Source organism: Monodelphis domestica, chromosome 1 (genome assembly GCF_027887165.1).
Source record: "Monodelphis domestica isolate mMonDom1 chromosome 1, mMonDom1.pri, whole genome shotgun sequence".
NCBI lineage: Eukaryota > Metazoa > Chordata > Mammalia > Didelphimorphia > Didelphidae > Monodelphis > Monodelphis domestica.
The window spans coordinates 364,902,037-364,916,032 of NC_077227.1; the positions used below are offsets into that span (position 1 = coordinate 364,902,037).

Here is a 13,996-nt window from a genome sequence, read left to right on the forward strand (position 1 = left end):
AACTGCTACTTGTGTCCAAGTATCTTGACAAAATCTATGGTTGTAACCTCTCCCAAATAAAGGTTTTGTTTGTTTGTTTCTTTGTTTTTATGCTAGCTCTGGTTCATGGCTCTTGTTTTGAGTGTAAAAGTTCCCTGATTCATTTTTGAATTCTAGTTCTCCCTTAGGCACTTATCAGATTTGTAACCATTAGTAAGTCACAAGATTTCTGGGGCTGATTTGCTTTATTCATAAAATGAGGATGATAATAACTTATCTTTATGAAGGTATGGGTTTGATTAAATATTCACTGAGTCTCTTCCAAAACTAAAGTTCTGCATCTTCTGTGACATTGTTATTTTTCCTTTCAAATTAGATGCTTACACAAGAGCAGAAGTTGTATATGAGTGGACACGAGAACCAGCAAGATCAGTGGTTGTAGCAGAAGATGGGTCCCGACTAAATCAATATGATCTCCTTGGACAAACTGTGGATTCTGGAATTGTCCAGTCTAGTACAGGTGAGTGATCATTATAAATTCTAAATTTAGCTGACCCAGAGAGAGGAACATTAATGAGAAGTTTAAAACAGTTACAATTTCACACCTTTTAACATAAAAAAAATATAAGTGTTACATAAAATAAAAGAGTATAGTGAAGAGGTAAAAGTACTATGGTCAAAGTCAAGAGAAAATGTTTTAAGTCCCAGATCTGACATCAACTTTTTTCATGATTTTATCAATCCACTTCTCTTCTTTGGGCCTCTGCTTTTTCATCTGTTAAATAAGAAAGCAAAGCTAGTTTTTATGCTCTGTCTCTGCTCTAAGATTCTAGGGAGTTTATGATGACTAGTTCCCTACCTGCAACATTAAAAAGGAAGTATATTATTAGAAGAAGTCCCTTTAACTAAGAAGTTTTCCTAATTGAAATCTAAGTGAAAGAACAGATTTTCTGTTCACTGTTTGAAAAAAGATTTGTTGCTGATCTTAAGGGTGATTGGATATGTTTAGGTGTGGTGGCAGTCTTTTGTTGTGGTGTAATTGATATGATAATGATAGTGCTGACTGTTTAAGATCTGGATCAGATGTTATTAAACTGTTGGGACCCAATTTTCAAATCTAGGCAATCAGATTCCATTGAGGGGTAATCAAATCAGTGCTTAGTCATTTAAGCATCCATTTTATGTGTCTAAGTGAAATAGGAACATCAGCTCAACACCCAAAAGTCACATTTGGATTCCAGTTCTTTGGGAAGTGTACCAAATGACAGCCATGACTCTGGAATCCAACTGCAAAAGAAAGAGTTTAGTTGTTGATAACTTTGAAAGGCTTCAGCAAAATACAACCCCTTTAATGGAGTTCCTTTGCCCTTTTCTCAGGAGACATAAGCTCTCAAATAAAAACAATTTAGCAGCACAACAATCACAAAACAAAACAACACAATATCCCATATTTTATTTTTTGTAATTTAAACAATTTAAATATTCAATAAGGGTCCCATGAATTCCTTTTTCCTGCTTATCAGGTAACTCCAAATTAGCACTTCCCTCTATAGAACTGTATTTTAAAATGTACAGTAATTAATTTTTTCTCATTAGAGATAAAATTTTTGGAATATTTTATTTTGTTTTATAAGGAAAATTGGTTCATTCATATTTACAAAAAGTGTGTCAATTCAAGTAAAGCTAGTGTCTGGCACTTATATATTTATTAATAAATGCTTGTTATGACATGAATATATTTGGTTCCAACCACATCAAATGATAAAGAGGTGGAAAGACTACTAGAACCAGAGCCAAAAGAACTTCTTTTTAATGTTGCCTCTATTTGAGCTATAATGTGTGGCTCTGTCGTATGAATATGAAGTCAGGGTACAATAGTGAAATGAGATAGGTGGAAACTGATTATTTACTAAGTCTTTTGCAGACTTAAATGTATAATATTCATTAACACTATGACTACTTTACCTTAATGCATTTCAGCATCCTCATTTAATAAAAACCAAAGGATTATACTAGATAACTTCAAAGTTCTTTTTCTGTTCCACTCCGCTATGAGTATTCTGATTGACACTGATATTAATTCTAGGCTGTTTTAAGAAATATAAGATAATGGAAGTGGTAATGAACTGAATATGTCCCTTTTGATGATTCATATTATTAAGTATAACATAGAAAATATAGCAATGTTTTATGAAATAGTATAGCAGTGGCAGAAATTAGTGAATTATCATGTTTGGAAAGGGAAATTGATTCATCTAATAAATTACATGGAGGAATACCAAAAAGAATATGAACTTTCTTGGTTGCTACTTTTGCCATCCATTAAGAAAATCTCTGTATGTTCAACATGAAGGAACAAAATGTCTGACTAATGTTTCTAAGCTGATTAAATATTTTACATCTCATTGTATAGCTTTAAAAGTATTGTGTGAAGCATCATCACCTAGCTCTTCTGCCAGAGGGCCAGATAAGATGCCAGATTGTATACTTATGTAACATACACAGTAAGAATAATAAGAGAACTGAAAGAATGTCTTTGGTCACTATTGAGCTTTCCCTGGAAATAAAATCAATGTGATTATTATCTTAAAAGAGAAGACTGTGTCACAACTTTTTGTTCAAACATTACTCTAATGAAAATGCAGATTTCCTTGCTAGGGCCCTTTGGTGACATTAGGAAAAGAAGAGAAAATGAGGCCTAACAATAGATTATAATTTTTAGATCAAATACATATTGATGACATACATGTTATTCTTTTGGATCAGTAGCCAAGAAGATAAAGTAGAGAGCATTTATATATATATATATATATATATGTATATATATATATATATACATATATATATATATACATGTATATTTCTATATATATATATATCACTTCTCATTCTGGTGGAAAAAAATCATGTATGATGAATGAATACAATAGAATAAAAACAGAAGCATATATTATGAGATAAAACCAGAGTGTTTGCACTCACTTTCATCCTTAAATAACTCATAATATCCTGAGGAATTTTGTTATATAGACTTGCCAGTCCACAGTATTGGTTTGTTTATACACTTTCTCAAAACCCCATTCCAAGTATAAGCTAAGAAATGTGATGACTTACTTTTTCAGGAGTCAATTATCTATCAGCACTACCTAACATGCAGATGGCCATGAACATCAAAACTGTTTTGGCCTTTGAAATAAATATCATAATATAATATGGTACTATCATACCATCATAACACAAATAAACCCAAGTCTGCTAAAATATTTTATTGTTCTTTCTATTTCCAAAGGGAACAAACTCTGTTCCTTCTACATTTACATCTTGGGAAAGATTTTCATTCAGATCTTATTCTAGAAGAAGTTAGTGACATAGCAGTTAGACTAGATCTGGAGTTAAGAAGACCCAAATTAAAATTCAATCTCAGACAATTAAGAGTTGTGTGAACCTGAGTAACTCCCTAAACTTGTTTACCTTGATTTACTCAATTATAAAATATATACCATAATGGTAAGACCCTCTCAGGAATGTTGTGAGCATTATATGAAATATTACTTATTAATCAATCCTTAGAACATTATTTGGTAAGTACTATGTATGTATGTATATATATATATATACATATATATATAAGTTTATTTCCATCTTTACTCCTTCCTTCTTTTCACCCCAGAAACAATTTTAACAAGTATAGTATAGAACAGTTTATAAGTAGAAAATATAGTATAATAAATATAATATGTGCATCAAAAAAACTTACCTGTGTTTGGGTATTTGTGGGAATAATCAAGTTTAGAAATATTTTTATCAAATATATTTTGTGTTTAATGACATTTTAAAGGTATGTGTTTATATGGAAAATTTACTAATGAAGAACCAATCATTTCCTGACAATGGCAAATCAATGAAAAATACTTTATATATATATATGCATATATATATATATTTATGTTCATGAGATAAATTTTTTTCCAATGTCTATCCATACGTTTCAACATAATTTGGAAATTACCACAAGTTCCCATTAGTCAGGAAGGAAAACAGCAAACATTTATAAAATGCCTACTATGTCTTAGATATATACTGTGCTAAATTCTGGGAATTCAAAAAATGCAAAAGTCAGTCCTTAATCTTGAAGAGTTTATAATCCAATCAAGGACATATTAAGCAAAATATATACAAACAAGGTATTTACAAGAAAATTAGGAAATATTTAATAGAGAAAAGGCACTAGAATCAAGAGGTATTGGGAATTGCTTCAATGCTTCCTAAAAAGGATGGGATTATAGTTAGTATTTGAGGGACAGCAGTGGATTCTAAAGGTAGAGATGAGAAGAGAGAACATTCTAGAAATGGAAGACAGCCAGAGAAATTTCAGGAGCTGAAATATAGAGTTCCCTGTTTGTGGAACAGAAAGGAAGTCAATGTCACTGAATCAAAGAGTTTGTGGTGGGTTGTAAGGGAAAAGAAAATGAGAAAGTTGTATTTAGGGGAGTATAACTTATGATTTCTCTTGGAGGTGATATATGGCCTTAATTTTTTTGTATTTGTGTGTGTGTATGTGTGTGAGGGAGGGAGAATGCCATGGTTAGACGAATGCTTTTGGAAAATTACTTTATGGCTTTGGAAAATTACTATATCAGTCAATGGCTGATTGAAGGATAGATTGGAGAGAGAAGAATTTTGAGGCAGTCAGACCCACTAACAGGCTATTGCAGTAATCTAAATGTGAGCTGATAAGGACATGAAATTGGGTAGTGGCAGTATCAGAGAAAAAAAAACAGGCCATATTCAAGAGCTATTGCTAAGATGAAATTGTCAGGTCTTGGCAACAGATTGACTGGGGAAGATGAGAAATAGTGAGGAGTTGAGGATGACTCCTACATTTCCAACTTGAGGAGCTAGGAGAATAGGATTATCCTTTACAGTAAGAGGGAAAGTTAAGAGTGTAAATGGTTTATGGGGAAAACTAATAAGTTCAATTTGGGCATCTTGAGTTTAAAAAGTCTACTCAACATTGAATTTGAAACATATGAATGACAGTTGAAGTTTTTATATTGGAGGTCAGCAGAAAGGTTAGGAAAATATCAGCAGCATACAGATGATAATTAAATTCATGGTTGCTGTTGAGATCACTAAGTGAAGTGAAAAAGACTAAGGGAAAAAAAGAAGGGTGAGGACATATTATGGGCTTACTGTAGATCCAGCAAAAGAATAAAGGGGGATTATATTGGTTTGAGGAGATCTAGAAGAGAGGGGTGTTCTGAAAGCATCAAGAAAAGGAAGTATCAAGGAGAAAAGTTGGATCAGAAGTGGCAAAGGAGACAGAAACATTAAGGAAAATGAGAATTGCAAAAATATCAATTTGTCAAGGGTTCATTTATAATTTTGGAGAGAACAAGTTTTTGAGAATAATAAGATTGAAACTAGATTATTAGGGGTTAAAAAGTGAATGAGAAGAAAGTGGAGGTACCTATTGTAGACAGCCATTTTGAAGAGTTTGTCAATGGGCTGGAGAGATATAGGATAAATAATGGGCATAGAAGGAATGGATCCCCTCAAATTATGAGAATGGAGTCCCTATAATAAGAGATTTTTGAGGTTGGGGGAGATATGGACTTGTGTGTAGGGAGTAAGGAAGCAGTCCTTAGATAGGCAGAGACTTGAAGACAAATGATAGAGTGGGAATGAAGAAAGGGCCAATCTCTTGTAGGAAACAAGATGGAATGGGATCATTAGAGTGGAGGAGTTAGTCTTGGTCACAATCAGGGTCACCTCATCTGATGAGATATGAGTGGAGGAGAAGATAGTGGCAGAAGATCATCTGAGAGATATGATATAAAAAAGATAGGAGTTCCTGGTGAATGGACTCATTTTTTCTACGAAATATGAGTCAAGGTTCTCAACTAAGAGCATAATGAAAAAGAGATCATGACAGGTTTGAAGAAATAAATAAAGGTTTGGAAAGTCTGATATAGAGAATGGTATTGTGAGTTGATAAGAGAACTGTAGTAAGATGGGAAGTCACAGTTAAGGTTACTTAACATAAATTTGTAGTAGGTCAGCCCAAATAGTTGCAGGATTTTCTTTCTCGGTGTTCAGTAGTATGTATATAGGAGTGAAGATAACAGAGGGGGTAAGTAAATCATTCAAGGCTGATTCTTGGTAGGGAATAATATGTGAAATGACAAGGGAGGCAGGGACTCAAGAAAAATAGGTAGTGGTACATTGAACTGATTTATCAAGTGGTCAAGATAGGGAAAGGAGGAGAATGTGACTAATGTAGGGGAGATGGTCTGGAAAAAAACTGAACCATCTAAGGATTTGAGGGTTTGGTGAGAATATGGAATAGTGTATGAAAAAGGAGGGCAGAAATCCAGTAGTTTATGGATAGATATGGGGATGTCTAGATTCTTGAACATAGTGGTATTTCATTTGTGTAACATATGCCTAAGCATCAAAAGTTGTAGCAAATTGCATCATATTATAAAGGCTTTGATTACCACATTCAGGGGCACTCTAGGTGTGTCATCTGTTGGCCAACTTACTAAATTAAAAAAGGGTCATTACTAATAATTTCATAAATAAATGAATTTTTTACTCACAATGAGTCAAGCATACAGGGAGAGAAATCTATGTTAAAGGGGATGAAAAGCACATGAAACAGCAACACATTATAAAGATTAGAAAACTGAGTTAGAGAGGTGAAAAAAAAACAATGGATCTTTAAAATTGAATAACTATCTACAGTATTTAAACAGAGCTATGTTTGTGTAATACAAAGGGGAAATATGATTGATTCTTTATGCAGACTGTTAACATTCCTTATTCCAAAACAGAAAAATGTGGCATACTGAGTAGAGTCCTGAACTTGGAGTCAGGAAGAAGTGAATTACTTCAAACATTTACTATGTTTATCACAGGTAGAAAATAATTTTATCTCTCAGCTTCAGCTTTTTTGTTAAGTGTAAAAAAGAAATAATAGTTCCTAACTCACAGAGTTGTAAGGGCCAAAAGCATAAAAAATCCAGTACTCTGCAAATTTTAAAGTCCTATATAAACAGTAGTCATTATTACTACTCCTACTTCATTTAGTAGTAGTAGAAGTAGTAGTAGTAGTAGTAGTCATTGTTATTATCATATCTTGAAATGCTACATTGTTCTTTTCCACCAAAGAGTATAAGATTTAAAACAATAAATATTTAAAAATTGTGGCCATTAAAAATAATTAAGGAATCACTGCAATACTTGCTAAAGATTATTATATCTCTCATCAAAAATACAAAAGCTCATTGACTAAATGACTATTCAGTACAGGGAAAAAGTAAAAAAAATCAATTTGTTTATTTAAAATGTATCAGTTTCCTTTTCCATGTAAGTTGCTTGAGGGCAGAAACATATGTGTATTAATTTTCTCAGAACTTCACATAATTCCTGGATAATAGTAAATTGCATAATAGCAAATAAAAGGTGTTTTCCATTCATTCTCCTTAAAAATGATGAAAATTATTAATAATGATGTAATAGAGGAAAATTGCCAGATGAAGAAGAAAAGGCCATTTTCACTTTCAAGTCCCAGTTAATTTTTATTTAAAACTCTTCCAACATTTTCTGAGTTAATGGAAAAGAGGGTGACAAAATGTTGAACTTAAAATAGTTTACAATTTTTAAAGATCACATTTGCTGTAGCACCCTTATTGAAGACAAATGAATACTTGAAAAACTCAAAGTTGCATTTAGATGGAAATCATCTGCCACTTGCAAAGTATTGTCTTGCCTTAAAAATCAGCTGTCTTTGTGCTCAATAAATGATATATTTTGTTGCTACATTCTGAGTGCATCCGCTGAGAGGACATTTTTCTAAATAGGATTTATTCCTGGCCAGTTATCCAGTGCAGATATTGAAGTGCAAAAAGCTATGGCTGAAGAAAATGGTCTAATTTCCATCCCATGGAACAACATGGGACAACTGAAAGATATGGTTCCTACTTTGTGCATGAAGAATTTGAGTTCCTTAGAGCCAAAGGGTGCTTCATTTTCATGCAGTAGCTGTAAATTCAAGACTTGACAAACAAATAACAGAGACTTCTTTAAACATTCAGCACTCTTGGCTTATAAAACAATAGATTATTAGAGTTAGACTGCAGAAATCATCTAGTCTAATCCAATCTTTTTACAAAGAAAACTGAAAAACAAATTAGAGAAATGACTTTTCTAAAGCCATACAACTGGCATAAGATAGGAAAAGAGTCGTTTTTCTCAAGATCCTCAGGTCTGTGCTATGGCCTGCTGGTTCCCTTTTGTGATAAAATATTATCATAGTGTTATAGACAATAACTAAATTATTTAACTGGAATTGTAATTGTAAACATAATCCCAATGCACAAACATAGCTAATTTGACTTTACCTATAAAGCACAATGAATACCATCTTTGGCACTTTTCTTTTTCAGTGGAAATAGTATATGTACTTAACTCAATAAATAAATACAATGTATATATCCCAAACCAATTTTCATGTCTTCAGTGCTTTTGGTGCTGTAGAAGCAACAGTTTATTCAGTATGATTATATGGATTGTACCATCTCTAAGGACATGTGAGTAAATGAAGAAGATTTAGAATAAAGAAATTTCAAGAAAAGTTATAAAAAACCAACTTTATGAATTATTATATTTTCAAGTGAAACATCTACCTGTACTTGGCATGACCTTCCTCACTGACTTGAAATAAAGGGATTTGTGATTTATACAAAAGCTGATAGATCATCTTTGGATTCTGATAAAAATAATACTTGGCTTAAACCATCTAATATGTAAAACACATTCACATTATCAAGAGCCAAAGTAAAAATGAAAACACAATCCTTACCATATTACAAAGAATGCAAAAACTGAAAGCTTTTTAGAATATCTTTTTTCCAACTCCCTGGTTTTCAGATGAGGAAGCTGGGGTTCACAGGGGAAGTAACTTGACAAGGAACATGCATATGGTAAGTAGTAGGACTATTACTAGAAACTGAGTATTTCTTCTCCCAATCCAGTGCCCTTTTTACTCCATTACAATGGCTTTCTATCTATCACATGCCAGATCTTTGTCTATTTCCCAATCAAAGCCTTTAGATTGTGGGTATGTGCCAGAGATGATTTATAGAGCTGGAAAATAAGATCTAGAAGAAGGGATGAAAAGCCACAGGATCATTCAGCACAGAGAAGACAAGATTGAGTAGTCTAGCTTCTAAAACAGTATTAATTGTAGAAAAATGAGAAAGGGTAAAGTGGGAGTGTAAACTCAGATGTGATATTAGGAAAGCCATATCCTCTCTCTGGGCCCTAAGTTCCCTCATCAGGAACAAAAAAGGGTTAGATTAAATAATCTCTGAAGATCCATACCTCTGTAATATCTCATGACCTGATTAAAGTATATTGGCAAACAGGTGCTCTATGTTCTTTTTAAAAATATTTTTATTAAGATTATTTATCCATGGTTACATGATTCATGATCTCTCTCTCTCTCTCTCTCTCTCTCTCTCTCTCTCTCTCTCTCTCTCTCTCTCTCTCTCTCTTTCTCTCTCTCTCTCTCTCTCTCTCTCTCTCTCTCTCTCTCTCTTTCACACACACACACACACACACACACACACACACACACACTCTTTACTCCCCCCCTCCCAAAGCTGATAAGCAGTTGCACTGGGTTATACATGTATCATTGTTAAAAACCCATTTCCATATCATTCATATTTTCCATACAGTGATCTTTCAACATCAAAACCCCAATCATATCCCTATCAAACTATGTGATCAATCATATGTTTTCTTCTGTTTCTATTCCCACAGTTCTTTCTCCGGATGTGGATAGTGTTCTTTTTCATAATATCCTCTGGGTTGTCCTGGTTTACTGCATTGCTGCTAGTAGAAAAGTCTATTACATTAGATTGTTCCATAATGTATCAGTTTCCATACATGATATTCTCCTGGCTCTGCTCCTTTAACTCTATCAGTTGCTAGAGGTCTTTCCAGTTCACATGTAATTCCTCTAGTTCATTATTCCTTTGAGCACAATAGTGCTCCATTACCAACATATACCACAATTTATTCAGTCATTCCCCAACCAATGGACACCCCTTCATTTCCCAATTTTTTGTCAGCACAAAGAGAACAGCTATGAATATTCTCATACAAGTCTTTTTCCTTATTATCTCTTTGGGGGGCAAACCCAGCAGGGTATGGCTGGGTCAAAGAGTAAGCATTCTTTTAAAGCCCTTTGGGAATAGTTCCAAATTGCCCTCCAGAATGTTTGGAACAATTCACAACTCCACCAGCAGTGTATTAGTGTCCCAATTTTGCCAATACATTAAAATATAGGAAAGGGAACTGACTAAAGTTACACAGTTCATAGAGTTATTTAATATAGCAAATATGGGATCTTATTGATTATCTTTTGAAAAAAACTGGTTCTCTTTCAAAGGTTGTTTAAGTCCTATTCTGAACTATGAGGAATGCATCAGAGTTAATCACAATTTTCAAACTCTGAAGTCATATTTATATTTACAATTAGCACAATTGCACAAATGAGTACCAGATATCCCTGCAGACAGTTGTATAATATGGTGAGACTCCAAGAATTACTGTTTTAAAATTTTATCTTTCAGAATTTTTACATTCATGATCTACAACCAAAGCATTGTGGGTCTCAGAAGTCATAATAATTAACCAGCAGTAAAATATGAAGTTTTGTACCCTGTTTAATGATAATAATGGAGACAACATTGATGATGACAATGATAACTCATATTATACTTAGATAAGGTTTGCCAACCACAACACTTATATTACCTCATTAGATCCTTACAATAACCATTCCATGTTGTTGCTATTATTATTATTTCCAGTCACATTAACCTAAGCTTAGTGGTTAAATGACATATCCAATGACACATGGCTGGAATTGAGTAAGACGGTATTTAAAACCAAGTTTTCCTAGCTCTGGTTCCAAAAAAATTTATCCACAATGGCATATTATCTCTAATCTAACAAAGTAGATGAATATACTTTTAATGTAGATTTTAAGGTCTTGAAATGTCCCATGATATATGTAGAGAGACACATACCTTGATATCTATCAATGTCTCCTTTTGTCTCTCTGATTCTCAATCATTCAGCTACAAAATGGGCATAATAATAGCATCTAACTTAAATAATATAGTCAAGATCAAATGAAAAAATGTACTAAAACACATTTAAAATGTCAAAGGACTATGTAAGATAATGGCAATATTATTATAGCAATAAAATTATTTGAAGAATAGCAAAGAAATAACAGGAAATTATTACAAGGACTTTTCATTATGAACAGGTGGGATTTACAGAAATGCAAATCTGCTTTGATATTAGGAAAGCCATTTTCATAATTGACCATATCAATTATCAAACTAATAGAAATCACAAGATGATCTCAATATGCAGAACAAAGCCTTTGACAAAATGCAAAACCCATTCTTATTAAAAAAAACACTAGAAAGCATAGGAATAAAAATGAGCAGTATTTATTCGAAACCATTAGCAAGAATACTCTGCAATGGGAATAAAGTTAGATACTTTCCCAAAAAGATCAGGATTGAAGCGAGGATGTCCATTATCATCATTATTATTTAATATTGTACTAGGATTGCTAGCTTTAGCAATTAAAGAAGAAAAAGAAATCAAAAGGTTTAAAGTAGGCAATAAAGAAACTAAACGATCACACTTTGTATATGATATGAAGGTATACTTAGAAAATCCAAGAAAATCAACTGAAAAACTAGTCAAAATAATTCATAACTTTTGCAGTTTCAGGACACAAAATAAACCCACATAGTTCATTAACATTTCTAGATATTCTCAACAAAGTTCAGTAACGAAAGTTAGAAAGAGTAACTTCTTTTAAAATCACTGTGACAATATAAAATAACTGAGAATCTATTTGCCAAGATAAATGAATGAATTATATGAATACAGTTACAAAACACTTTAAACACAAATAAAGTTAGATATAAATAATTGGAAAAACATTCATTGTTCATGGGTAGACCGAGCTGATATAATAAAAATTACAATCCTACCTAAATTTATGTATTCTGTGTCATGCTAATCAAACTACCAAAAAATTCTATTAGATTTTTTTATTATTATTATTATATACTATTATATTATTATTATTATTATTATTATATTATAATTATATATAAATATAATTATAATATTATATACTATTAAAGTAGTAAAATTCATCTGGGAAAAAAAAAGAATATCAAGAAAACTAATGAAAAAATGTGAAGGATGGTGGTCTAGCAAATTTATAAGAATTCAAGGCACTCCCCAATTGAAAACGGTCAAAGGATATCAATAAGAAGTTTTCAGATGAAGAATTCAACACTATCAATAATCATATGAAAAAAAGTTCTAAATGCCTTTTGTTTAGAGAAATGTAAATTAAAACAAATCTGAGGTATTACCTCACACTTATCAGATTGGGCAATATGATAGTAAAGGAAAATGATAAAAGTTGGAGAGGATATGGCAAAATTGGGACCCTAATGCATTGCTGGTAAAATGGTGAACTGATCCAACCATTCTGGTGGACAATTAGGAATTATGTCATAAGGGATTCAGCAGAATGTATACCTTTTGAATCAGTAATACAACTCTTAGGTATGTATTCCAAAGAAATAAAAAATAGGAAAAAACCTATTTGTACAAAAATATTTTATCTACTCTTTTTGTGATGGCAACAAATTGGAAACTAAAAGAATGTCCCTCAATTGGGAAATGATTGAACAAATTTTGGTACCTGGTGGTGATGGAATACTATTGTGCTTTAAGGAATTATAAAGAGGATGATTTCAGAAAAAAAGTTTTAAAGAATTATATAAACTGTTGCAGAATGAATTAAACAGAACCAGGGAAACATTGTACAGAGTAACAGAAATATTTTAGGAAATCCTAATGTGATATACTTTGCTACTAACAGCAATACAATGATCCAGAACAATTCTGAGGCACTTATGAAAAAGAATGCTATACACCTCCAAAGACAGAAAAGTTAGAGTAAGAGTGCAGATGGAAGCATATGATTTATTGTTTATTTATTTGGGTTTTGTTTTTACAAGATTATTCACTTACAAAAAAGAATAATAAGAAAACATGTATAATATAGACGGAATTGCTTGTAATCTGCAGGAAGGTGGAGTGAAGAAGGGAGGAAGGAGACAATTTGGATTATATAAATTCAGAAAATTAATGTGGACATTGTCATTAAATAAAAGATGAATAAAGGCTAATATATATATATATATATAAATGTATATATATATATATATATATATATATATATATATATATATATATATATATATTTGAAGGAGAACAGAAAGTTGAAAGATAAAGGCAGGCATTGAATTCTCTTTCCTGTTTCTCACACTGAAAATCTATGGCTAATTTTAGTAGCCAAAAAGAACTATCATGTAACTATCATGTAACTAATTCCATTCTCTATTCATACATTTATGAGTTATTCATAGTTAAAGACTCCTCTTTCTGGGAAAGAAACATACTCCAGCTTAGTGTATTCGTTTTGTTGATGAGGAAAAGAAGGAACTTAAAGATTTAGCTATTTATGTGTTAGTGAAAATCTGGTCTAGAATCTAGGTTCTCTACATTCCACTACTCCTTTTGAGATTAATTCTTTTTTTTTAATTTTAAACATTATTTTATTTGGTCAATTCCAAAAATTATTCACTGGAAACAAAGATGATTTTCATTTCCTCCCCGCTACCCCTCCAACCACCTTTCCCTCTCCCATAGCCAACTCACAATTCCACTGGTTATCACATGTGTTCTTGACTCGAACCCATTTCCCTGTTGTTGGTATTTGCATTAGAGTGTTCATTTAGAGTCTCTCCTCAGTCGTATCCCTTTCCTCCCTGTAGTCAAGCAGTTGCTTTTCATCGGTGTTTTTACTCCCACAGTTTATCCTCTGCTTGTG

At 32.3% G+C, this 13,996-nt stretch overlaps 1 protein-coding gene across 2 annotated transcripts in view; it reads left to right on the forward strand.

The window, feature by feature from the left end:
* GABRA1 (gamma-aminobutyric acid type A receptor subunit alpha1) overlaps nucleotides 1–13,996 on the forward strand; it is an 88,255-nt gene that overhangs the window by 55,330 nt on the left and 18,929 nt on the right. For both annotated transcript variants that reach the window (XM_001379986.5, XM_056811543.1), the window contains exon 7: nucleotides 356–499. In XM_001379986.5, the coding sequence (XP_001380023.1) occupies nucleotides 356–499 (144 nt within the window). The remainder of the gene's footprint in view (nucleotides 1–355; nucleotides 500–13,996) is intronic.